This window comes from Eptesicus fuscus, chromosome 6 (assembly GCF_027574615.1).
Source record: "Eptesicus fuscus isolate TK198812 chromosome 6, DD_ASM_mEF_20220401, whole genome shotgun sequence".
NCBI lineage: Eukaryota > Metazoa > Chordata > Mammalia > Chiroptera > Vespertilionidae > Eptesicus > Eptesicus fuscus.
The window spans coordinates 29738334-29762575 of NC_072478.1; the positions used below are offsets into that span (position 1 = coordinate 29738334).

The 24242-nt window shown below is 56.4% G+C and overlaps 1 protein-coding gene across 1 annotated transcript; it reads left to right on the forward strand.

Annotated features, from left to right (window-relative positions):
- Positions 1-1808: 1808 nt before the first annotated feature.
- Positions 1809-23323, forward strand: ATP8B3 (ATPase phospholipid transporting 8B3). Its single transcript, XM_054718367.1, has 29 exons — positions 1809-1840; positions 2055-2173; positions 2640-2731; positions 3583-3696; positions 4771-4869; positions 5171-5232; positions 5734-5806; positions 5940-6010; positions 6456-6538; positions 8122-8280; positions 8689-8777; positions 10356-10546; positions 10645-10858; positions 12866-12889; positions 12975-13139; positions 13586-13769; positions 13853-13965; positions 15518-15682; positions 15816-15927; positions 16809-16884; positions 17111-17228; positions 17497-17881; positions 17974-18197; positions 19828-19911; positions 20537-20770; positions 20968-21106; positions 21310-21437; positions 22588-22743; positions 23300-23323. The coding sequence occupies exons 1-29, from the start codon at positions 1809-1811 to the stop codon at positions 23321-23323; spliced, it is 3729 nt and encodes a 1242-aa protein (XP_054574342.1).
- The last annotated feature ends 919 nt before the right edge of the window (positions 23324-24242 follow it).

Genomic DNA, 24242 nt, shown 5'->3' on the forward strand with positions numbered 1-24242 from the left:
TAACAGCCTCCCCCGGCCCAGGGCCCAAGCCTGTGCCCTCGCACAGGAGGTGTGGAAACCTGCAGTTACCGCCTATCCGCGTGTCCTTCCTCCACCTCTGGTCCCACACAGCCCAGGGGAACCTCGCCATCTCCAAGCCCCTTCACTCAGGCCCAGCTTTACAAGGTCCCGCCCCTAAACGATAGGCCCCTTAATACTCCAGTGCTATTAAGAACTCCTCATCGCGCCCTGACTGGTTTGGCTCAGTGGATAGAGCGTCGGACTGTGGACTGAGCGGTTCCAGGTTCGATTCCAGTCAAAGGCATGTACCTTAGTTGCAGGCACATCCCCGGTGGGGCGTGTGCAGGAGGCAGCTGATCGATGTTTCTCTCTCATTGATGTTTCTAACTCTCTACCCTCTCCCTTCCTCTCTGTAAAAAAATCAATAAAATATATTTAAAAAAAAAAGAACTCCTCATCGCTCTAGCTGGGTAGTTCAGTTGGTTAGAGCATCATCTGGATATGCTAAGGTTGTGGGTTCAATCCCTGGTCAGGGCACACATAAGAAGCAATCAATGAATGCATGAATAAGCGGAACAACAAACTGATATTTCTCTCTCCCTTCTTCTCTCTAAAAATGTCAATAAAAACACCCCCTCTCTCCATTAGTGCAAGACCCCCACCCACTGACCCACTGCAGCCCCTCACCCACGGCAACACCCCTAGGCTGGCACCACTCCCGAGATGATCCCAGGCTCTGCTTCTTTCCTGGCCTCACCCATGGACCCATCCTACCTCGCCCCTACCCAGGCCCTCCCTGCAAGGCCCTGCCCTGACTTCTCTTGGCCCCACCTTCTGGAGGGGATTCGGACTCTTGTCTGTATAAGGGGATCTCTGTCTCAGGGAGGCCCCAGGGCAGGGAGGTTGGGCCTGGAATCCTTCGCTTTGAGGCTTCCTTATGTGTGTGTGGGGGTGGGGGTGGGGGGATGGCTAATGGGGTGATTGGGTGAGCTGAGTGGAAATGAGGACGGGGCAAGCACTAGGACGTCTTCCTACCCCAGATATGTTTTGGGTGAATTCTGGCCATCCCAGCACATCTCCAACCCCCCTCCGCCCCCCCCCCCAAGTCTGCACGGAGTCTTCCTGGGCTCCAGGTCCCACTGGCTGAACCTCACTTCTCCTTTGGGGAATAGACAAGGCACAGCTCAGGCTCCCAGGAGCTTTAGAGCTGGCCCTGGGCCAGGTCTCCCTCACGGCTCCAGGGAAACCGGTGACTCAGACACCAGCCATCCTGACCTAAAAGGGAGAGAAGCAGAGGAGAGAAGGTGAGAGATCTGGGATGGGGGACACCCCAGGTAGAGGGGGAGCCCAGAGAAGTTGCCTGAAGAAGTCCGGCCTGTCTGAGAACTGTGCACGGAGACCGGAAGGGTGAGGAGGCAGTGCCTGGGCATGCGGGAAGGGTGCTCCCCCCAGGGCAGGGCAGAGGGAGCAGCCCCGGCCAGGGCTCGGAGAGCTGCGGAGGGCCCTCTGGTGAGACCAATTCCTGGCACTGATGGGAGGCCGTGGGAAGTCTGGTGTCTGCCTCCACTACAGTTCACTGCCCTGAGGCCACGTGGAGACCTCTCAGAGCAGCCTGGCCCTTTGTACAAGCTTAGCAATTAATGAATAACTCTAGGGCCCATGTAATCAGTCCACAAACACTAACGGAGCCCCTCACTGGGCTGGGCATTGTGTCCTTTGTGGAAATGGGTTAAGAGGGGGCAGCAGGGAGACCCAGGGGGAGGTGGGTGTGGCCATCCCAGGAGAGGCAATGGTGGCCTGGCCAGAGGATGGACCTGGGGGTGGGCAGCAGCAGCCAGAGGTAGAATCCATTCTGGAGACCTGCTGTAATGGAAGTCAAGGCAACTTCAGCTTGGTAGCTGGAGGGACTGGTGGAATGGGGCTGTTGCAGGTGGACATGGGGATCAGTGGAGGCCCCAGATATTCAGGGAAGGACACACAGCCATCGGCTGGACCTTCAGATCTGGGAAGGTGGCAACCGATGGAGGTGGGAGGTGACATTTTGGAGAGGGCAGGGTAATGGACACTGTGTGGCAAGAGCTGGGCAACTGGTGTGACCTTGCGCCCTCTCCCGACAGCCCCACCAGCATGGGCAGCCTGGCCCACGGCGAGGACGTTGAGAAGGAGAACTCAGGTGCATGTTTTGGGGTCAAGGGTGGGGTGTGGGATCTGTAGAGTAAGCTAAGGGGCATTGCAGAGTATAGTGGCTGAAATATGGGGATGAGGAGACCCCCCCACCCAGTCCATTCAACAGGCCCAGCATGGAGTTCTCATTGGGTTACAAATAGTCCTAAGTCCCATAACTGAATGTGAGACTCCGGAATTGGGGGCTGCAGACCTGAAACAGCTGGGCCGCAGGCTGGGTGAGGAGCCTCCCCTCGGAGCCGGGCACCAGGCCTGTTGCGCCCCCTCTGTAGAAGGAGTGGCGTGAACGGATCTTCAGGGCCCGTCCTCTGAGCCTAGGGACTGGCCCAGGGTGGTGTTTGTTTACCAGCTCCCACATCCATGGCGGTTCCCCTGGGACCCATTAGACCTCCTCCGGGGATCCTTAGGCCGTGTTCACTGCACCCCATGCCACACCCTGCTCTCTCTGGCTTCAGCGTTCACCTGGGAGGTGAAGGCCAACAGCCGGACCTACAACGACCAGTTCAAGGAGAAGGTCTTCCTGTGTTGGCGGAGGAAGAAGTACAAGGTGGGTGGCCCCAGCCCCCCCCGCCCTCTGCTACCTCCTCCCAACCAGCCTCCTCTCCCGCACACACTGAGTGTTAATCACGAATGAATCACCAGTTTGGTGCTGGAGTTTCCACTGTTTCCTTAGCCCTACCCCAGTTCACCTCAAAATAAGAAAATACTGCCCAGCCGGCGTGGCTCAGTGGTTGAATATCCAATTGTGAACCAGGAGGTCATGGTTTGATTCCGGGTCAGGGCACATGCCCTGGTTGTGGGCTTGGCCTCCAGTAGGAGGTGTGCAGGAGGCAGCCAATCAATGATTCTTTATCATCATTGATGTTTCTTTCTTTCTTTTTTTTTTTCCAATTTTTTTTATTAAGGTATTATATGTGTACATATCTTACCATTGCCACCCCCCACCCCACTCCCATATATGCCCTCACCCTCATTGATGTTTCTATCTCCCTCTCGCTTCCTCTCTGAAATCAATAAAAACATATTAAAAAAAAGAAAAAGAAAATACGAAACCTTCAAATGACAATGTGTCCATCAGACTCTGCCTAAAATCCCCCTGGGTGTGTCTCACTTTGGGAAATACTGGGGTCACAGCCCTACTTGATGAATCTTTGCATTCAGTAGGGGCTCCATTACTGATGGCTCAAGGCTTTGCATTCAATTGGCACTCCGTAATGCTGCTGTGAAGGCTTTGCATTCAGCAGGCGCTCAGTAGAGCTGGCTCACGGTAGATAGTTAATACTGGCTCGAGGCTTTCCATGCACTCGTTGAATTATTGCCGATTGTGGTCAAAGGGCAGGGTGAGGCTAAGGTGGGGGCCTGGCCTGGGCAGCACCTCTCTGCTGGCTCTCATTCCAGGGCAACATCATCCACACAGCCAAGTACAACTTCTTCTCCTTCCTGCCCTTAAACCTGTACGAGCAGTTCCACCGAATGTCCAACCTCTACTTCCTCTTTATCATCATTCTCCAGGTGGGGCAGGAGAGGGGTGGCTCCGGGGGTCAGTACAAGCACCTGAGCCCATACCATTCCTTCCATCGGCTCACATTGCCTCCTCCAGGAAGCCTCCTTGACCAGCTTTGCCACATGGCTCTGTAGACACAGGGAGGTTCAAGTGTGTGTTTGTGCGATTGGGAGGAGGGGTCGGTGTCTGGCTCCTCACACACTGGGAGCACCCTCGTGGCTGAGTCTCCGCTGCTCAGTCCGCGGCCTGGTACACAGAAGATGCTCTCAGTGTATGTTCAATGATGAAGGTGCATGAGTGGCTCCTCTGGGTCCAAGGAGGGCACAATCCCTCCCGGGGATGGATAGCCGTGGCCACATGACCCTCTTGGCCTCAGCCCACTGAGCTGACCCCAAAGGGTAAGGAGGAAAGCAGGGTTGAGAGCAGTTCTCAGGACCTGCTGGGCCACTTCCCAGCACCTGGGTGGCCCTGCCAGGTGGGCAGATGTCCCACCTGGGCAGCTCCCTCTCTCAGTGAGTGGGCAGCTCACCGAGCGCCCGGACCCCCACTCAGTTCTCATTGCTCTGACCCCCTCTGCTTTTACCCATCGATGCAATAAACACACTGTGTGCCGGCCCCATGCTAGGCCTTGACGGTGGCCCTGACGCCCACTGCCATTAAATCACATGGAGGGGACCAGTGATGGAAAGCGGACCCTCTCCCCAACCCAGGCTGGTCTGGGCTCACTTGGAGCTCAGGCCTGAAGGGTGACTGGGAGGAGCAGGGTTACAGGGAGGGAAACAGGAAAGCCGAGGCTCTGGAGAGGGAACAGACTTGGGGCTGGTAGGGCTTCCTGGAGGATGTGACCTGGGAGCTGGGCCTGGCAGGGAGATGAGGTTGCTAGGGAGAAGAGGACACAGAGGGGCAGTTGTCCCAGGATTTGTAGGGGGAGGTGACCAGCCTGGAGCCCAGGGGGCTGGCAGGTGGGACACAGGATGCCAGGTTGAGAGGCTGGGTAGGAGGGCGGGGGGAAGGGGTTTGGGGCAGTGTTTGGGATGGTGGTTCAGTGTCGCCTTCCCGGCATGACCCAACCTCTGTGCCAGGGCATCCCCGAGGTCTCCACCCTGCCCTGGTTCACCCTCTTCGCCCCGTTCATCTGCCTCCTCATCATCCGGGCCACCCGAGACCTGGCCGATGACATCGTAAGTGGGGTCCAGGGTCAGTTGTGAGGGGGCTGGGGGCAGGGTGTGGTCCTTGACAGATGTCCCATAGCTCTTTGGCCCTCGGTGCCACACTGGGTAATAGGTGGACCGTGCTTCCTGTTCATAGTAGTTATCCCAGCAGCCCCCCTTCCTCCATCAGCGTCCCTGGACAGATGTGGCTGGTGTGGGCTCACTATCAGGTGGTGTGGGGCAGTTTAGGGGCATGGCTGGGGGTGGGATCATCCTGGGCGGGGGCAGGGCAGGGGCGGGGCCACCCTCTGACACACCTCCGTGGACTCAGGGCCGACACAGGAGTGACAGGACCATCAACAACAGGCCCTGTCAGATGCTGGTGGGGAGCAGGTGAGGCCGCTGGCGCTGTGTGCGGTGCATCCTGAGGACAGGGACTCCAGCACAGCTGGGGGGGGGGGGCATATCAGGGAGGGGTGCCCAGCAGAGTGCCCAGAAACCTCCTTCCCCAGGACATCCTGGTGGAGTCTGATGTCTCAGGGACCCAGCCCGCTGTCACCAGGCTAAGGGCTGGGCCCTGTGATGGGGAAAGAGGCTGGGACCTGAGCGTGATCCCTTGCAGGGCTGAGGGTTCCGCTGAAGGGTCTGAAGGGACTTGGATGCTGAAGGGGGTGGAGGAGGCAAGGTTAGGGAAGGTTGGACTTCCCGTGTGGGCTGAGAGTCCCCCACAAAGACCTGCCGGTGGGCAGGCAGGGAAGAAAAGCACCAGAGGGGCGGCTGCAGCCCCTGCCCCCGCTGTCCTTCCAGTTTGGGGGGCGGGGCGGGGGGAGGTTAAGGGTTCCAAAGATAGGCCTGGCTGGGCCCCCTCTCACACCTGCTGCCCACCCCCTACAGCTTTCTGTGGAGAAAATGGAAGGACCTGTGTGTGGGGGACCTGGTCTGTCTGCACAAAGACAGCGTTGTCCCGGTGAGCTGGTGTCAGCCGGGCTCAGAACGCCCCGCTCCCGGGGGAGGGCTGCCTCCCTGCTTGTCTTTCTCCTGCCCACGCCCCCCTCTCCCAGCGCTGTTTTCTTCCTCCTCCCCTCCCGCTCCCACCCCAGGCCGATGTGCTCTTGCTGGCCAGCACGGAGCCCAGCAGTCTGTGCTACGTGGAGACAGCAGACATCGACGGGTGAGCACAGGTCCTCACTAGGGGCTGGGGGCCTGGGCCGGCGGGCCTTCCCCAATGGCCACACAATGTGGTCCCCAGCCCACGGGGGTATTTGGGTCACATCCTGGGAGCCTTTGTGGGGGACCTGCAAGTGGCAGGGGCAGTCACATCCAGTCAGAGAAAGGGACCCACCTTCTTTGCACCAACATTTCTGGGGGCCCCCTGTGCTCCAGGTGCGGCTGTCCAGCACCGAGAAGGCCTGGGGTCCGGCCTTAGCCATTTCTCAAACGTCCTGCGTGAATGTGGGCCAGGCCCTCCCTCTCTGGGCCTCAGCCTCCTGATGGGCATCTGAGCCGCCGTAGGGGCTCCGTGAAAATGTCTGAGTGACTCTGGAAGGGGGCTGGGGGCGCCTTGCCTGGGTGCTGTCTGTCCCTCCCTCTCACCTCACTCCTCTTCTCGTCACCAGGGAGACCAACTTGAAGTTCCGGCAGGCCCCGGTGGTCACGCACCAGGCGCTGACCGATGAAAGGAAGATGGCTTCCTTCCAAGGTGAGAGGTGGCGAGTTCATCCACCCCATCTGGGCCTGGTCTGCCCCTCTGTGCCGCAGGCATGGGAGCTCCCCATTTCACTGGGTTTGGGGATGGTGACGGGGTCTACGGGGGTGTCGGGGGTTGAAATAATTTTTTTGTTGTTAATCCTCACCTGAGGATATTTTTTCCATTGATTTTTAGAGATAATGGAAAGGAGGGAGGGAGAGAGAGAGAGAGAGAGAGAGAGAGAGAGAAACATTGATGTGAGAGAGACACATCGATTGGTTCCCCCCCCCCCCCGCCCCCGCACACACCTGAACCGGGCCGGGGATCCAACCTGCAACCCTTCAATGTGCAGGCCGACACTCTAACCACTGGGCACACCAGCCAGGGCACAATAGCTTTTATTTTTTTTATTTTTTATTTATTTATTTTTTAAATATATATTTTATTGGTTTTTTTACAGAGAGGAAGAGAGAGGGATAGAGAGTTAGAAACATCGATGAGAGAGAAACATCGATCAACTGCCTCCTGCACACCCCCTACTGGGGATGTGCCCGCAACCAAGGTACATGCCCTTGACCGGAATCGAACCTGGGACCCTTGAGTCCGCAGGCCAATGCTCTATCCACTGAGCCAAACTGGTTTCGGCCACAATAGCTTTTAATAGGCCAGGTTATCCAGGCCCATTTCATGTCCTTTAAATCCATGTAACAGTCGGAGCGTTTGCTGTTATTGTTAGAAAACATGCTGCACCATTTGATCAGGCATTACATTTTACTTTTAAAACGTGATCACATTAAAGCAAATGTTTTTGGTTGTTTAATCAAAAAGGCAGCCTCTGTGCACACAGACAGGGAACCGACCCATCCGTCCCAACTTCTTATTTTCCACCGGGAAAGTGAGACTGTGGGTAAAGCTACTGCTCGCCAGAGCCCAGCAAGGGGGTTCCTTATTTTTTTTTTCCTGTCTTATTGCAAAGACAAGGTAATCAAATTGGGTCCTAGAGCAGAATCTTTCTCTCACACACAGCCCTTTTGCTCTTGATATTCAAGCGTTGGTTACATTTGTTTTCATGACATCTGAGAAAAAGCCTCGCTTACACGGAGGCCAGGCCCTGTGTGCCAGGTGCTGGCTAGGCCCCAGGGTCCCCAGCATGAAGGAGATGAGGCTGGCACCTCCTCTCACAGAACCCACAGGGATTCATGACACCACGGCAGGAACAAATGTCTGCTGACCTCCCAGGATTGTAACCCGGAGGAAGGGGACTCAGGGAGTGAGGTGGGGTGGGGGTGGGGACCTGATCTGGCTGGAGGGTCGGAGAGGGTTTCCCTGAGGAGGTGTGCGTCCTGGCACAGGGAAGAGCGTGCACAAGAACCCTGAGGCTTAGCAGAGCCAGCTTGGGAGCATCCAGGAGGAAGCTGCATGGCAAGGGGGTGGAGGTGCCAGTGGGTCAAGTTTGGGGCAGTGCAGGGCCCTTGAGGGTTGCTAGAGCCAGAAGGTGACAGAATGTTCCCCACACCCTGCCCCGCCCTGCTTTGGCGAGAGGTGGCCTGACCCCAGCCATGCCCTCGGCTCCCTGATTGCCCTGTCGCCCATAGGCAAGGTGGTGTGTGAGGAACCCAACAGTCAGATGCACCACTTTATGGGGTGCCTGAAGTGGAAGGGCGAGAAATATTCCCTGGACAGTGGCAATATCCTCCTACGTGGCTGCAAGATCCGAAACACAGACACCTGCTATGGACTGGTCATCTATGCCGGTACCGCCGCTCTGGGGCCCCTGCAGCATGAGCTTTCCTGGTGGGGGTGGGTGGGAACCCTGAAATTGTTGGCAAGAACTCACAAGGCCAGGCCTGGCTGCTGTGTGTCTGCTGCCATAAGATGTGGGGCTCCTGACATGGCTCCTATGGGGCCTGGGCTCTAAAACTGTGGAAATGTGCACATTGAGCCAGCACCCTTGTTACTTGGCTGGAAAAGTGGGGTGCTTGTGTGTAGATGGCTGGGTGGCTGGGCAGGTGAATGGATGAGTAGGGGGGGTGACAGAGGGATGGAAGATGGGATGGATGGATGGATGGAAGAGTGAATAGATGGACAGATGGATAGGTGTATATGTGTGCATGAATGAATGGATGTATGGATGGACAGACAGATGGATGCAAACCCTGCAGGTTTAGACACGAAGATCATGAGGAACTGTGGCACAATCCATCTGAAGAGAACCAAGATAGACCGTCTGATGAACAGGCTGGTGATCCTGGTGAGCTGCCTGAGCCCCAGCCTGGGGGTTGGGAGGACACAGAAGAGGGAAGGGAAAGGTCCCTATAGACAGAGCCCTGGTGTCATTTTTCAGGCCTCAGTTTCCCGCCGCTGCAAAATGTGCAGCCTGACCCTACAGATAGGTCTGTGGGCCAAAGACTCTTCTTAGAATCATGCTACGTAAAAAATGTCTTTATAAAATAAATGTTGATCCTGACATTTTTCCAAATCCACAGGAGATAATAAAATGCTCACCTACTCTCCATGGACATTTATTTAACAACTAGAGGCCCAGTGCACAAAATTCGTGCACGGGTGTGTGTGTGTGTGTGTGTGTGTGTGTGTGTGTCCCTCAGCCCAGCCTGCACCCTCTCCAATCTGGACTGCTGGCTCCCAACTGCTTGCCTGCCTGCCTGCCTGATTGCCCCTAACTGCTTCTGCCTGCCAGCCTGATCACCCCCTAACCATTCCCCTGCCAGCCTGATCAACGCCTAACTGCTCCCTTGCCTGCCCAATTACCCCCAACTTCCCTCCCCTGCAGGCCTGGTCACCCCCAACTGCCCTCCCCTGCAGGCCTGGTTGCCCCCAACTGCCCTCCCCTGCAGGCCTGGTCACCCCCAACTGCCCTCCCCTGCAGGCTTGGTCACCTCCAACTGCCTTCCCCTGCAGGCCTGATCACCCCTAACTACCCTCCCCTGCTGGCCAACTTGTGGCGACCATCTTTGACCACATGGGGGCAGCCATCTTGTGTGTTGGAGTGATGGTCAATTTGCATATTACCTCTTTATTATATAGGAATTCTCAACTCTTTGCCTAATCAATTTTATCTTTATTTTTTAAAATATATTTTTGTTGATTTCAGAGAGGAAAGGAGAGGGAGAGAGAGATAGAAACATCAAGGATGAGAGAGAATCATTGATCGGTTGCCTCCTGCACGCCCCCGACTGGGGATCGAGCCCGAGACCCAGGCATGTGCCCTGACCAGGAATCCCACCGTGACCTCCTGGTTCATAGGTCAATGCTCAACCACTGAGGGCTTCCATTGCTTTTTAGAGAGAGTGGAAGAGAGGGAGGGAGGGAAGAAGGGAGGAAGGGAGAGAGAGGGAGGGAGGGAGAGGGAGAGAGAGAGAGGGAGAGAGAGAGATCATGTGAGAGCTACACATTGACTGGTTGCCTCCAACAAGTGCCCCACACCCTGACCAAGGTGGGGATTGAACCTGCAACCCAAGAACGTGCTCTTGACTGGGAATCAAACCCGAGACTCTTCAGTGCCCTGGCCAACCCTCTAACCACTGAACCATGCCAGCCAGGGCTCAACTTGATCTTTTTAAAAATTGTTGTAATATAATTTTTAAAATAGCAGCCACAAAACCCCTGCAAGCCCCCCCGCCCCTCCCCGGGACTGCCAGCCACCTCCCCCAGCCCCACTCCCCCATCCTGATGGCAGGACTCGGGCCGGGGGCTTCTCATTTCCTGTTTGTCTTTTACGCTGGCTGTGTCCCTGTTGGCTGGTCCTGGGGTGTCTCGGTGCTGCCCTGGGCCCCTCCACATGCTCCACCATCTCCTGTTTGCTGAGCAGATCTTCCTGTCCCTGGTGCTGATCTCTGTGGCTTTGACCTTGGGCTTCTGGGACAAGGCGAAGGAATTCAAGGCCAAGCACCACTATGTGTCTGAGAAGCTCACGTATAGTGTGACCACCGAGTCTTTCTTCACCTTCTGGGGCTTCCTCATTCTACTCAGCGTCACGGTGCCCATGGCGATGTTCATCCTGTGAGTCCCTGCGGCTCCTCCCCACCCACCACTCAGCCAGAGAGAAGGGGGAGCGTGGGTGGGCTCTGGGCCAGGCCTGACCCAGCGTGTGTTTGCAGAACCGAATTCATCTACCTGGGGAACAGCGTCTTCATCAACTGGGACATGCAGATGTACTACGCGCCCCAGGACATGCCTGCCAGAGCCCGGAGCACCAGCCTCAGCGACCAGCTGGGTCAGGTGCAGTACATCTTCTCGGACAAGACCGGCACGCTCACACAGAACATCATGGCCTTCAAGAAGTGCTGCATCAACGGCATTGTCTACGGTGGGGCCTTGCCCGGACGTGTCCCTTCCCCACGGCGCTGCCCAGCAAGGACTGACCTTTGGGCGCAGGGGAGCCCTGAACTGCAATCACCAGGAGACCTGAGTGGGCCTCAGGGTCCGCTGACCCGCCCCAGCCTGGGCCCCACCCCCAGCACACCTCCCCAGATCTGAAGCTCAGAACTGCAGCCAAAGGCATCCTCTTTGGGGGTCAGCAAGCGATGCCTGTACCGGGCCAGCAAGTTAATATACATGTACACTGAGTGGCCAGATTATTATGATCTCTGAACGCATAATAATCTGGCCACTCAGTATATATATATATATAGCCCGGTGCATGAATTGGTGCATGGGTGGGGTCCGGCCAACCTGGCCAGGGGAAGGGGACATGGGCAGTTGGCTGGCCTGCCTGCTGGTCGAACTCCTGGTCGAGGGGACAATTTGCATATTAGCCTTTAATTATATAGGATATACACTGAGTGGCCAGATTATTATGCGTTCAGAAATCATAATAATCTGGCCAGTTAGTGCAAATTTAATCCTCACCTGAGGAAATTCTTTCCATTGCTTTTTAGAGAGAGTAGGAAGGGAAGGGGAAACGGGTGGGGGGAGAGAGAGAGAGAGTGAGAGAGAAACATGGATTTGAGAAACATTGACTGGTTGTCTCCTGCATGCACCCCAACCAGACTGGGATCGAACCTGCAACCCAGTTATGTGCCCTTGGCCAGGAATCGGACCCATGACCCTTCAGTGCTCGGGCAGACGCTCTAACCATTGAGCACACCAGTCAGGGTCAGCAAGTCAATATTATTAGCTTCCCCTGCCGCCCCGTCTCTGTGGAGACTCAGCTCAGCCCTTGTCCCCGGAAGGCAGCCTCCGCTGTGTGTGGACGCCGAGCTTCGAATGTCATAGCGGTTTACGTGTCACGAAATAGTGTTACCTTGGTTTTCACAGACCTCTGACGTGGATTCTGCCGTTTGAAATTCATGGCATCTTCACGTGTCACACAATAGCGTGTTCTGCTTCTGATTGTCACACACTTTCCTGAGGACACCAGTTCTGAATTTCATAGCGTTTTCATGTTTCACGAGACGATATTCTTCTTTCAGTTTCCCTCCAACCCGTTAGAAATGTGGAAACTCTTTTTAGCTTGCAGGCCACAGAGCCGCTGGTAAGGGTGCCGGGCGAAGTTCGCCAGCCGCTGGGCTAGTTTTTAACCAGGGGTAGAGCAGGAGCTGACCGAGGACCCGCTGGAGAATAATCTGTGCCACAGGCAGTCATCAGTATGAGGAATGGAAATGCCACCTGACCCCGAGCCAGGGCCTAGGAGGTGGGTGATAGCGAGCCCTGGGGTCTGTGGGAAGTGGCATCAACCGGGCTGGTTTCTCTGTTTTCCTTCTCTCTCTCGTGTTTCTGGGACCAGACTTTTATTTGAAATCATCCACTTTTTCAAAGTAGCCGGCCAAGTTTTATAAACCACCATGAATAGTTCAAACAAGATGTGCTCCCTGGGGCCGCATCCCTCTCCGGACAGTCTTTCTAAGACCCCCCAGGAGCCCTGGCCGTTTGCTCAGTGGTTAGAGCATCAGCTTTTGGACTGAAGGGTGACAGATTGGATTCCGGTCAAGGGCACCTACCTTGGTTGCAGGTCCCCCAGCCCCCGTAGGGGCACGTGTGGGAGGCAACCAATTGATGTGTCTCTCTCACATCGATGTTTCTCTCTCTCTTTGTCTCCCCTCCCTTCCACTCGCTCTAACAATAAATGGGAAAAATATCCTTGGGTGAGGATTAACCACAACAAAAAGATTCCCCCAGGAGATGGGGCCCCATCTTTCCCTCCTTTGTGCAGAAGGCAAAGCTGAGGCTGGGGGTCCTTTGTTGTTTAGGGTTCAGAGTCCAGACCCTAGGAAGACTGGCATTGGGGGTGGGGACGGTGGGACCCTAAGCTGTCTGGGGTGCTGAGGCCTGAAGCAGGGTCTTTCCCCAGGCCCAGACGAGGAGGGGGAGGAGGAGGAGGAGGAGGAGCAGACCCCACATAAGGTGAGTGCTGGCCCTGTAGCACTGGATGCGGGGGGAGGGGTGGCCGGGCAGCGACCTACCCAGAACCGGCTTGTCCCCACCCTAGCGGAACCCCTACCTCCGGAACAAATTTGCGGATGGGAAGCTGCTCTTCCAAAACGCGAGGCTCCTGAGTGCGGTGTGTGGCAACAGGGACAGGATGGTGCAGGAGTTCTGGCGCCTGCTGGCCATCTGCCACACGGTGATGGTGCAGGAGGAAGGCGGTGAGTGGGTGTGGGCCGCCCCCTGTGAGGGTGCTCAGACCCTGGGCTCCTGCAGGGTCTTCTGGTCTCAGAGGCTGTCCAGTCCAGCCCCAGGCCTCCTGTCATCCAGCCCAGAGGGTTCTCAGGCCTGTGTCCCAAACCCCACCTCTTCTGGACCCAGCGGGTGCCCACGCCCGGGGCTCGAGCTCCGTCACTGAACTGGGTGGGGAAGGCCATCTGGCCTGGGACGCAAGTCTCCACCTCCTTTCATTTGGCCCAGAGGTCGTACCGGCCCGAGAGACCATTGTCTTGTCGCTATCTGGTGAGCACCCACCGTGTCCACCCCGTCCCCTGGGCTACGGAGACGGAAGGGGAACCTGCCGCAGACGGGTGGGGGGGTCCCCAAAAGACAGCAGGCTCTCAGTGAACGTGCTCCCCCAGCCCACTCCCGTGGCCCCCTCCCCCACCAGACCAGCTGTTGTACCAGGCAGCGTCCCCTGATGAGGAGGCCCTGGTCACCGCGGCCCGGGACTTCGGCTACGTGTTCGCGGCGCGCACGCAGGACAGCATCACGGTGACGGAGCTCGGGGAGGCGCGGGTGTACCGGGTCCTGGCCATGATGGACTTCAACAGCATCCGAAAGCGCATGTCCGTGCTGGGTGAGCACCCTCAGCCCGGGATGGAGGTGGGCAGGAAGGGCAGTGCTTACCGACAGCCCACAGCCGAGCCTCTCCCTCCACAGTCCGAAACCCCGAGGGCGCCATCTACCTCTACACCAAAGGCGCAGACACTGTCATCTTTGATCGCTTGAATAAGAAGGGCTTGACAGAGGGGACCACGGAAGAGGCCTTAACGGTGAGTCCCTGTGGGGAGGGAGGGAGGGGGCGGGGAGGAGGAGAGGAGGAGGAGCGGAGGAGGAGGAGGAGGAGGAGGAGGATGTGCAGAGAAATTGCCTCAGGTGTCCAGGGTGCTCATGAACACATGGGCAGGGAGGAGCTGAACTCCAAGCTACACCTGCACGGGGCGGGGGCGGGGGGGGGCATTTTTTTGTAAGTCACACGAGGCTTCTCTCTGGTTAGGCTTTGGCCCTGGATACTGAGCCCCGTTCCCAGCCAGGCCCGGGTTCCGGGACACAGGCAGCCTTCCTGCCCCAAATGTTTTGTCTCTGTGGATAAAGCCCAAACCCCTCAGCCAAGCCTTCGAAGCCGTGTCTTTGCGCTTCCTGCTGACCTCTCTGGGCTGGCTCTTCTCGCCCCCCAGGGTGTTTCCCAGGATGCTAGTTTCCGGCTTGCAGTTTTCCTCATGCTCAGGTGATGCCCCAGGACCTTTGCACACACTGTTCCCTCTGCTTGGACGCCTTCCTCTACTCTGTCACTCAGGATCTTTTGGTCCTCAGGGCTCTGCCACCTCCAGGTCCCCACCTCCAGGGAGACTTTCCTACCTGACACTAACATGGGGCTGTCATGTCACGCCAGGTTACCCCTCTCTGGCCCAGCCCTGACCTTTTGGGGTTCCCTAAGGGTTTTGCTGGGTCCCCAGCATAGGGCCCGGGGGAGTGTTTATGCAAAAAATGCCCTGAGTGCCTCACTCAGGACTTCTCAGAGTGCCCTGCTCTGCAAGGATGGGGAGTCCGGGGCAGGTGGCTGGTCTCTGACTAAGAACTGAGCAAGTGCAGTCAGAACAATGGCCCAGAGCCCAGGAGCTCGGCAAGATGGCTTGGTTCAACTGCCCCATGGAACGGATAGGTAAACTGAGGCACAAGAGGAGCAAAGGCTTGTGTGGAGCTTCTGATGGCCAGGGAGCCCCTGTCATAGCCAAGCCCAACCTCTGAGGCCCACCTCCAGTCAAGAGCAAAAGCAAGACCTGGGGCAGAAAGCCTGGGAGATGGGGAGGTAGGAGGGAAGGAAGGAGCCCACAGATACCTTTCTTGGGGCCACCCAGTCCCCAGGGCATCCCCGGATCTCTGGGTCCTCTGGGGAGGGGGGTTCGGGGAGATGCTGGAGACCCACAGGATTCTGTCTGTTCCCTCTCCACCCCCAGAGCCCCTTGAAAAATGAGGCAGAGTGGGGAGCACTTTCCTAAGGAGGGTGCAGAGGCGGGGGTCAAGGGCTGGAGGAGCCCTGGCTGGGGAGGGGCCTGGCAGGGCTGCACTGAGCGTCTTCGGGGGTAGTTAGAAATGGCCGCACAGCGTGTAGGGAGCTCTGGAGATAGAATAGAACTGGACCTCTTGGGGGGCTGAAACTGCAACTAGGGAGCATGGCAGCACGTGAGCCCAGCCCCCTCTGGGGAGGACGGACTGGAGGGGATCAAGGTTTGGGGAGCCCAGGCAAAGAGAGAGGTGCTGGCTGGAGAAGTGCCAGGAGGCAGGGTGGTGACAGGGTGGCGCCTGCCTGCCGGGCGGCCCCAGTCCTTTGCCCGGCAGACCCTGCGCACGCTGTGCCTGGCCTACAAACGGGTCGATGAGGACACCTACCAGGAGTGGTGCCGGCGGCACCAGGAAGCCAGCACCCTCCTTCAGAACCGGGCCCGGGCCCTGCACCAAGTGTACGAGGAGATGGAGCAGAACCTCCAGGTGGGCGTGGCAGGGCGGTGGGGGGGCTCCAGCTCCCTGGTTCCAGCCCTGTGGGTCCCCAGCTCTCCCACCGCTGCCCGGGTAGCTGAGTCCCTGCTCAGTCTGTTCCCTGGGCCCCCACCTCCACCCCCAGCTGCTGGGAGCCACAGCCATTGAAGACAGGCTCCAGGACGGCATCCTTGAAACCATCCAGTGTCTCAAGCAAGGAAACATCAAAGTGTGGGTACTCACAGGAGATAAGCAAGGTAGGTCGCAGGGCAGCCATCCCCAGCAGGGAGGGAAGGGAGATGGGTGGGAGAGAAGGGAGATGGGTGGGAGGGAAGGGAGATGGGTGGGAGAGAACGCATATGGGTCCCAAGCATCACCACCAGCCTGTTCCACTTGTATGGGTTCAGCCCTGCCGCCCACCTTATCCTGGGAAAGGGAGAAATAGGGTGATCAGAACTGGTGGGGGTCCCCCAGGCCCCTCCCTCAGATGGGTAGCCCTGTGCCAAGAACTGCTGGAGTATCTGGCCCTCATGGCAACACCATGAGTTGGAAACTGGTTACCCATGCGTGGGAGAGGGGCCCAGTGAGTTCAGAGACCTCAGGGCACTTGCTGGAGGTTGCCCAGCCACTTAGGAAAAAGCGGGCGTGGAACTTCAGGTCCTTTAGCCCTGGCGCCCTGACTCTACCCCACCCACTGCAGGTTCTCTGGGACCCCCCTGGGCATGGGTGACAGCAGGGCCACATTAGCACTTTTGTGGCGGGAGGCACATACACGTGAAAGATTGAAAATGACGGTTTACAGCTGTGCTGGAATAAAGACAAATGTCCAGGCTGGAACACATTCACTTTTCTTCTTCTTCTGATTTTAAAAGAAATTAAGTCATTTCTGTGAGTTCCTAGAAGTGCCTGTGGGCTGTAGGCATGATATATCTAATGATGCCTGGCCTCAGACTCACTTCCCTCTAATAGCCCAGCCCCAGCCAGCCAGAGCTGCAGCCCAAGTCTCAGGGTTGGCTCTCATTGGACGGCCTGGGTCCCATGCCCTCCTCTGAACCAATCACCGTTGCCAGGGGGTGGGGCAGGGTGGGCATGGCCCTGGGCTAGGGGCTGCCAGGGGCTGAGCGAGGCTGGTTTTCAGAGACTGCAGTGAATATCAGCTTTGCCTGCCAGCTGCTGTCCGAGGACATGCTCATTCTGGAGGAGAAGGAGATAGTGTAAGGAGTGGGGGTGGGGATGGGGGTGGACGAGCTGGTGGGAGCAGGGTGAGGGCGGGGGATCGGGGACACCCATGGCTCAGATGTGGCCCTGGGGTCTGCAGAACGTCCTCAGCCTCCACCTGGCTGGATTCCCGGAGGGGGAAACTGAGGCACAGCTGGGGAGGGGATGGAAGGAAGCTAAGCTTGTGCCCGGCTGTGGCTGAGCCCCAGTGGGTCTCTGCAGTCAGATCCTGGAGGCCTACTGGGAGAGCAACAACAACGTGCTGAGTGGCAAGGGGTCCCTGAAGAACCGGTTCCTGCCACAGGTCAAAACGGCCATGGTCATTAACGGAGAGTTCCTGGTCAGTGTCAGCTCAGGGCTCACTGTGGGGCCTCCGGCGCGTGGGAGGGGCTGGGAGGAGCAGCAGACTGGGGGTGGGGTGGCGTGGACTATCGGAAAAGCTAGAGTGAATGCTACACCAAGAGATGGTTCTCAGGGACTGGAGCCATGAGGTCAAGGCTAGCCTGGGGTTGGGGCAGGGCCAGGAGGAGTGGCCAGTTGGGGTGTTCATGAAGGGAAGGGGTGCGGGCAGAGTGACGCGCCCCTCCCCCCACCTCCCTGCTGGCCAGGACCAGCTGCTGCTGTCCCTGAGCAAGGATGCCCAGGAGCTCGTCCAAAATGGGAACGTGGACGTGGCGGAGTCCCGGCAGGAGCCAGGTGAGCAGAGGGCAGACCTCCGGCAGGCGGGGCGCCCCTCTCTGACGTGGCAGACCCTGGGGATCCAGCTGAGGTGCCCGGGACTGGTGCCCAAGAACAAGCACCCCAACACCCCCGAGAGCCCCGAGGTGCGGCGGGAGCGGGCCTTCGTGGAACTGGCCTCGCGATGCCAAGCCGTCATCTGCTGCCGGGTGACACCCAAGCAGAAGGCCTTGATGGTGGCGTTGGTCAAGAAATACCAGAAGGTGGTGACCCTGGCCATCGGGGACGGCGTCAATGATGTCAACATGATCAAGAGTGGGTGGTGGGCACCCGGCCGGCCGGGGGGGGGGGAGGCCTGTGTGGGCTGGGGGTGGCCCAGGGCCAACAGGCTGCGTGTCCCCCCGCAGCTGCGGACATCGGCGTCGGGCTGGCGGGCCAGGAGGGCATGCAGGTGGTGCAGAACAGCGACTACATGCTGGCCCAGTTCCGCTTCCTGCGGCGGCTGCTGCTGGTGCACGGGCGCTGGTCCTACATGCGAGTGTGCAAGTTCCTGCGCTACTTCATCTACAAGACGCTGGCCAGCATGATGGTTCAGGTCTGGTTCGCTTTCTACAGTGGCTTCACTGCCCAGGTGCGCTGGGGCGAACAGCCCTTCGGGGATTCTCGGGGATGCTGGGCCCCTCTCATGGTTCTCAGGAGGGCAGCAGGCTCGCTCACACCCTGGGGTCCTGTGGGCAGGGCTGGCCTGAGGTCAAAGGGCCATGCAACCTTTTCCCTGGCTGCATCCGTCCAAGTACAGAGTCCAGGTAGAGGGAGGGCATCGTTCCTGCCCAGCCGGGTACCCAACAGTTTCCGGGGTATTTGACAGAGTTGAGCTGTGAAGCCAGGCAGGGCAGCTTCTCCAAAGGTAGATCTTTCTTGGGGAGACAGGATAAGCTTGAGCCCCAGAGAAGAGACGATTGTGGGGGCTGGGTCCCTGACTTCAAGACTCTCAACAGTAGCATGGTGAGGAACAGATGTGCCGCTGGCACCTCGGAAGAGCCATAGAGAGATGGTTTCCCCTGTGTGTAAGGGCCTTGTCTGAAGATGGATGGCCGAGGCAGGGAATCAGCTCCCCGTCACTGACACCAAGGCGTTTGAGAGGGAGCTTTACAGAGGCACCCTGGATAACTATACGTCGTTTGTTTTACTGTTTTGTGTCTAGATATCTTATTCTCTTAGATGCTGCTGCACCTGGGATTGTTTTCTGAATGGCCTTTGGGGATTGCTCATTGCCGGTGTGTGGAAACACAGATGGTTTTTCTGTAAATTTGCTGAATTCCTTCATTGGCTCCAGGAGGTTTCTGGTGGCTCCTTTGGGGCTTTCTGCATGTCATCTGACAATAGAGATAGTTTTCCTTCTTCCTCTCCAGTGTGGGTGCCTTTTATTTCCTTTCCTTACCTACTTGCTCTGGCTGGAACTCCCAGTGAGGTGGTGAGGGCTGGCATCCTTGTCTTGTTCCTGAGCTTAGGGAGGACAGAGTTCCATCTTTCTACTTTTGGTAACTAGAATTCTTCTGTAGGAAGAACCAACCATTCCTTCTCCCTCATTTATTTATGGAATTATTTATTTTTATTATTTTTTCAGATATAATTTTATTGATTTCAGAGAGGAAGGGGGAGGGAGAGAGAGAAACATCAATGATGACAGAGAATCATTGATCAGCTGCCTCCTGCATGCCCCCTACTGGGGGTCGAACCCGCAACCCAGGCATGTGCCCTTGACCAGAATAGAACCCGGGACCCTTCAGTCCACAGGCGGATGCTCTATCCACTGAGCCAAACCAGCCAGGGCTGAAACCCATATCCTTAACTGAACTAGATTCGCGCATTGGGAAAGGAGCTGGGCTCATTGTCTGTAGGGTCCCTTCCAAGTCTCTCACCCATCCATCAGTGACTCCATGAATCTAAAATGACCAAAAACCACATTCTTTAGCCATTTTCCCTCCTGTAGCTCTGTATGGAAGCCCTCCAATGAAAACAAATACCCAAAAGCACAGTTTTAAGAGAATTAGGCCCTGCTTTTCCTCTTTGCCTTTTACCTCCCAGCATCACTTAACCCAACCCTTGATTACAACGAATTTTCTTACTCACCTGGAATCCTCCACAGGTGCTGAGCTACCTTGGGTGGGTCTCCTCAGGTGAACAGCACATCTGCTTCTGGCCATTTGGCATCTGAAGGCTGACCACTGGCCACATTCTCCCCTCCCTCCCCTCCCTAGCCTCTGTATGAGGGCTGGTTCCTGGTGCTTTTCAACCTGCTCTACACCAGCCTCCCAGTTCTGTACATTGGGCTCTTCGAGCAGGTGAGCAGGCTGAGGCCTTGCCTCCTCCTTCCCTGTAGATACTCCTGTCTCTGCCACACCTTCTGCCCCTGGGGGGCTGGGGTGGGGTGCGGGCAGGGCTCCTAGACCACTACCATGTAACTGTTCCCACCGGAGCTCACCCCGATAGGGGGTGAAGTCCTTTTGCCCAGCTACCCCCGCCCTTTTGGGACCGCTCCCAAATCTCAGTCCCACTGTCTGCCCGTCTGTCTGCCCATCTGCCCCACAGTGGGGAGGGGGTCAGAAAAGATGGTTCTCCCGTTTGCCCTGCCCTCCCCGCTGAGAGGGTCTGGCTAAGTGATCCAGAACAGCTGGTCCAGTAGGATGTTGAGGATGATGGAAGTGTCTCCTGCCTGTGATGTCCAGGTGGGAGCCACCAGCCACAGGTGGCTAATGATGGGCACTTGAGGCATGCCTGGTGTGACCTGAGGAACGAGACTTTCCTTTTTTAAAAAAGTTTTAAAATGGTGGCAAAACACCAATAACAAAATTCTCCATCTCACCATTCTCATGCACATGATCCAGGCATCCCGAGAGCAGCCCAGCACGTGCATGTTGCTGTGCAACCAACCTCTAGGATCCCTCCCCCCACCCCCCCCACCCCCAGGACGTGAGTGCTGAGCAGAGCCTGGAGCTGCCCCAGCTGTACACTGCCGGCCAGAAGGATGAGCTCTTCAACTACTGCGTCTTCCTCCGAGCCCTCGTCCACGGCATGGCCACTTCCCTGGTCAACTTCTTCATGACCCTGTGGATCAGTCACGGCACAGCTGGGCCCCTCAGTGACTATCAGTCTTTTGCCGTGGTCGTGGCCCTGTCGGGCCTGCTGTCCGTCACCATGGAGGTAGGCCAGGCTGCTGCCCACCCCACCCCTGGTGGGAACTTGGGCACAGACCCTGAAGGTCTCATCACCTGGTGACCCTTCCTGAGAGGCCTTAGCAGGTGCCCCTTGAACCTGGGGGCTTGGTCCCCACCCTCCTCTACGTAGCCTTGCCTGGTGTTCCGGCCCCCATGGCCTTCCACCCCTCCTTTCCCGTCCAGGTCATCCTCATCATCAAGTACTGGACGGTGCTGACGGCGCTGGCCATCTTCTTCAGCATCTGCTTCTACGTGGTGACAACGTGGGCAAGCCAGAGCTTCTGGCTCTTCACTATCTCCCCCAAGACCTTCCCCTTTCTGTGTGAGCCCCCCACCCCCACCCCGCAGCAGGGAGTAGGGTGGCAGCCCTGGAAATGGGTGGGGCCTGTGTCTTTAGAGGATTTGCACAAAGGCCTTCTGGGGGTGAAGGTGAGGAAGGAGGTGGGGTGTCTGGAAGAAGGGGCACCGAGCAGGCTCTGGGGAGGCTTCACCCTGGGCCAGGCTGTGACTCTGCCCTGTCACCAGATGCTGACCGCCACGTGCTGTCCCACCCCTGCACCCTGCTGGTGGTCCTGCTGAATGTGTCATTAAACACCCTGCCCAGACTGGCCTTGCCTGTCATTTGCCAGGCCCTCAAGAAGCCGCACTCCAAGGTGAGGGTGGCTGGGGTCCCCCCCTGCACATTCCTGGGACCCATCAACCAGAGCTGGTGCTGGGAGCAGGGACTCCCAGGGGATACGGAGCTGGGGGTAAAGGGTCGGAGACCCAGGTGCACACCCAGTGCCCGCAGGAGGGGCAAATCATAGGCCCCAGGAGCTCAGGAAGGAAACCATACTTCCTGGGACGGAGGCGGCCAGCCTGGTTCCAGCAGTGACGTGGTCAGACTTCCACGGTGAATTATCTAGGACTTGGGGGTTGAGATTACAGAAGTGACCTGGAAAAGGTTTAGGCAAAAAGGGGAACTTAGAAACACCCCAAGTGTCCATCGATAGATGAATGGATAAACGCAGTGTGGTTCATCCACACAGTAGAATACTATTCAGCCTTTAAAAACAAGGAAATTCTGACCCCTGTTACAATGTAGACGAACCTTGAGGACATTATGCTCAGTGAGATAAGCCAGTCACAAAAGGGCAAATACTGTGTGATTCCACGCATAGGAGGTCCCTAGAGGGTTAGATTTATGGACAGAAAGTAGATGGAGGGAGCCAGGGGCTGGCGGGGACTCGTTTTTAATGGGGACAGAAGGTCAGTTTGGGAAGATGAAGTTCTGGAGGTGGAAGTGATAGTTGCATAACAATGTTAATGTGCTTAATGCCACTGAGATGTGCACTTAAAAATGGTTAAAATGGTACATTTTATGTCTATTTTACCACAAATGAAAAAATGTGCATGGGGGTTGGGGGGACTTCCTGGCTCAGGTAACAAAAAACTAGAAGGACCAGTTGCAGCTGGGCTGGGCTGGAGACCTGACTGAAATAGTGGCCAAGATATGGCCACAGACCTGCTATGTTCTGCCACACAGGCTGGAGACACGGCTGCCCCATGGTTAACCGCTCCCAGCTTTGCCATACGAGGGCACTTAAGGCACCTGGTAGCTGATCTAGAGTTAAGTCCCAGGGAAGGACTGTGATTGGCTGGTCCAAAGTTAGGTCCCAGGGAGAACTGTAGTTGGGTAGGGAAGAGCCTGGCCAATGAATGGTGACCAAGGGTGATGAATGGCCCCCGCTGGGAGCAGATGACCGAGAGTATTCAACCGAGTATGGGAGCCTGATGACCCTTGCTTGCCCCTTTGCTCTGCAGGAGGAGGAGGAGGAGAAGGCTGAGGAGATCACCGCGGAGCCTCTGCCCTACCTTTGCCGGCAGTCACGTGCCCGGCGCTCTAGCTATGCCTTCTCCCACCGGGAAGGCTACGCAGACCTCATCACACAGGGCACAAGTTTGCGGAGGTCACCAGGGGTCAATAGCAACCTTCTGGCTGGCCACACAATCCCATCCAGGCGTCACCCTCGCCCCAGAAGACGATGTCGTTCTTGGGGAGGAAGAGGCACCAGCACCGCGGGAAGGTGTCCCCCAAGGACACGCAGCCCACCCCCTCGATGAGCTCCTCCTTGGCCGTGGAGGAGCAGTTCTCTCACCAAAAACCTGGCTCCCTCCACACACTGGCAGTCTGGTTCTTTCCACGGGAAATTGCCAATGAAGCAGGCCGGCCCATATTCTCCTGAGACTCTGCCACCAACCAAGGAGAGGCCACCCCTCCCCCCCCCAGAGAAAGCCAGATGCCCCTTTCTAAGAGCCAGCCATGGCCTTCAGGCCAGTCATTTTAAAAAATATATATTTTGCCCCCCTCCCCCTGTTGTCCGTGATCACTGGTTAGGCTCACATGCAAGCACACAAGTCCTTTGGTTGATCTATCTCCCTTGTCCCCACCCTCCTCTACCCTCCCTCTGAGGCCTGACAGTCTGATCAATGCTGTTCTTGTTCTTCAGTCCATGTCGTTCATCCCTTCCCCCAGATGAGTGAGCTCATGCGACACTAAGAATACACTTATAGGAACCGAAAATGAGACAAGCAATAATAGTTATGCTGAGAGGCAAATGAATCAGTCTATAGTGAGTTTCTTTTTTCTTTTTTTTCCAAATTTTTTTATTAAGGTATTATATGTGTACATATCTTACCATTGCTACCCCTATAGTGAGTTTCTTTCTGGGCCAACAGTTCTTTTGAGTCCCGATTTCTATGTCCAACAGTTGTTTATGTGTTCATAACAGCAATGATATTTCAGTTCTGGATGGTGGACAAATGGTGGTAATGCAGGTCTGACCCTCTCTGGTTTGGTCCTGGGCAATCGGCAGTGACGCACATCTGCTGACTGCTAGTATGGCAAGGCATGGTCAGCGTCTTCCATCTCTGGACTGTTTCTCTTCTGACTTCATGGCTGGAGCACTCCTGTCAATTCCTCTCTGTTGCAGGAATCCACATGGTCTCAGAGTTGTTTTCTGAAAATATACAAACATATTCTCGACCAAAAGTTAATAAAGGAATATTTTCTATAAATTTGACTTGCGATCCTTTTTCATTTTTTTGCCCAAACGATTTTCCTTTGGCTTGTTTTGACACCATGTATGTTTTACCTGGGTGTCTTGCTGTTAGCATTACAAATGAAAGTTAATTTTCTAAAGTAAAAATTTTCTAGATGTAACTTATTTACAGGATATTTTCCTTACATTATATTCTTCTACCATCCCCCCTTTTTTGGTTTAAATATTGGAAGGCTTTTGGAAATTTTATGCTGTAATCTTGATAGCTTTTAAATTTTACTTTTTTTGCACTAAAATGTGACTGCTTTAGGTTCATTATATGTTACCAATTTTACCATGAGGTGAACTACCAATAAAAATTTTAGTTAACACTTTAGAGAGGGGAATGGGGGGGGGGTTGATGACAAATATGTGATA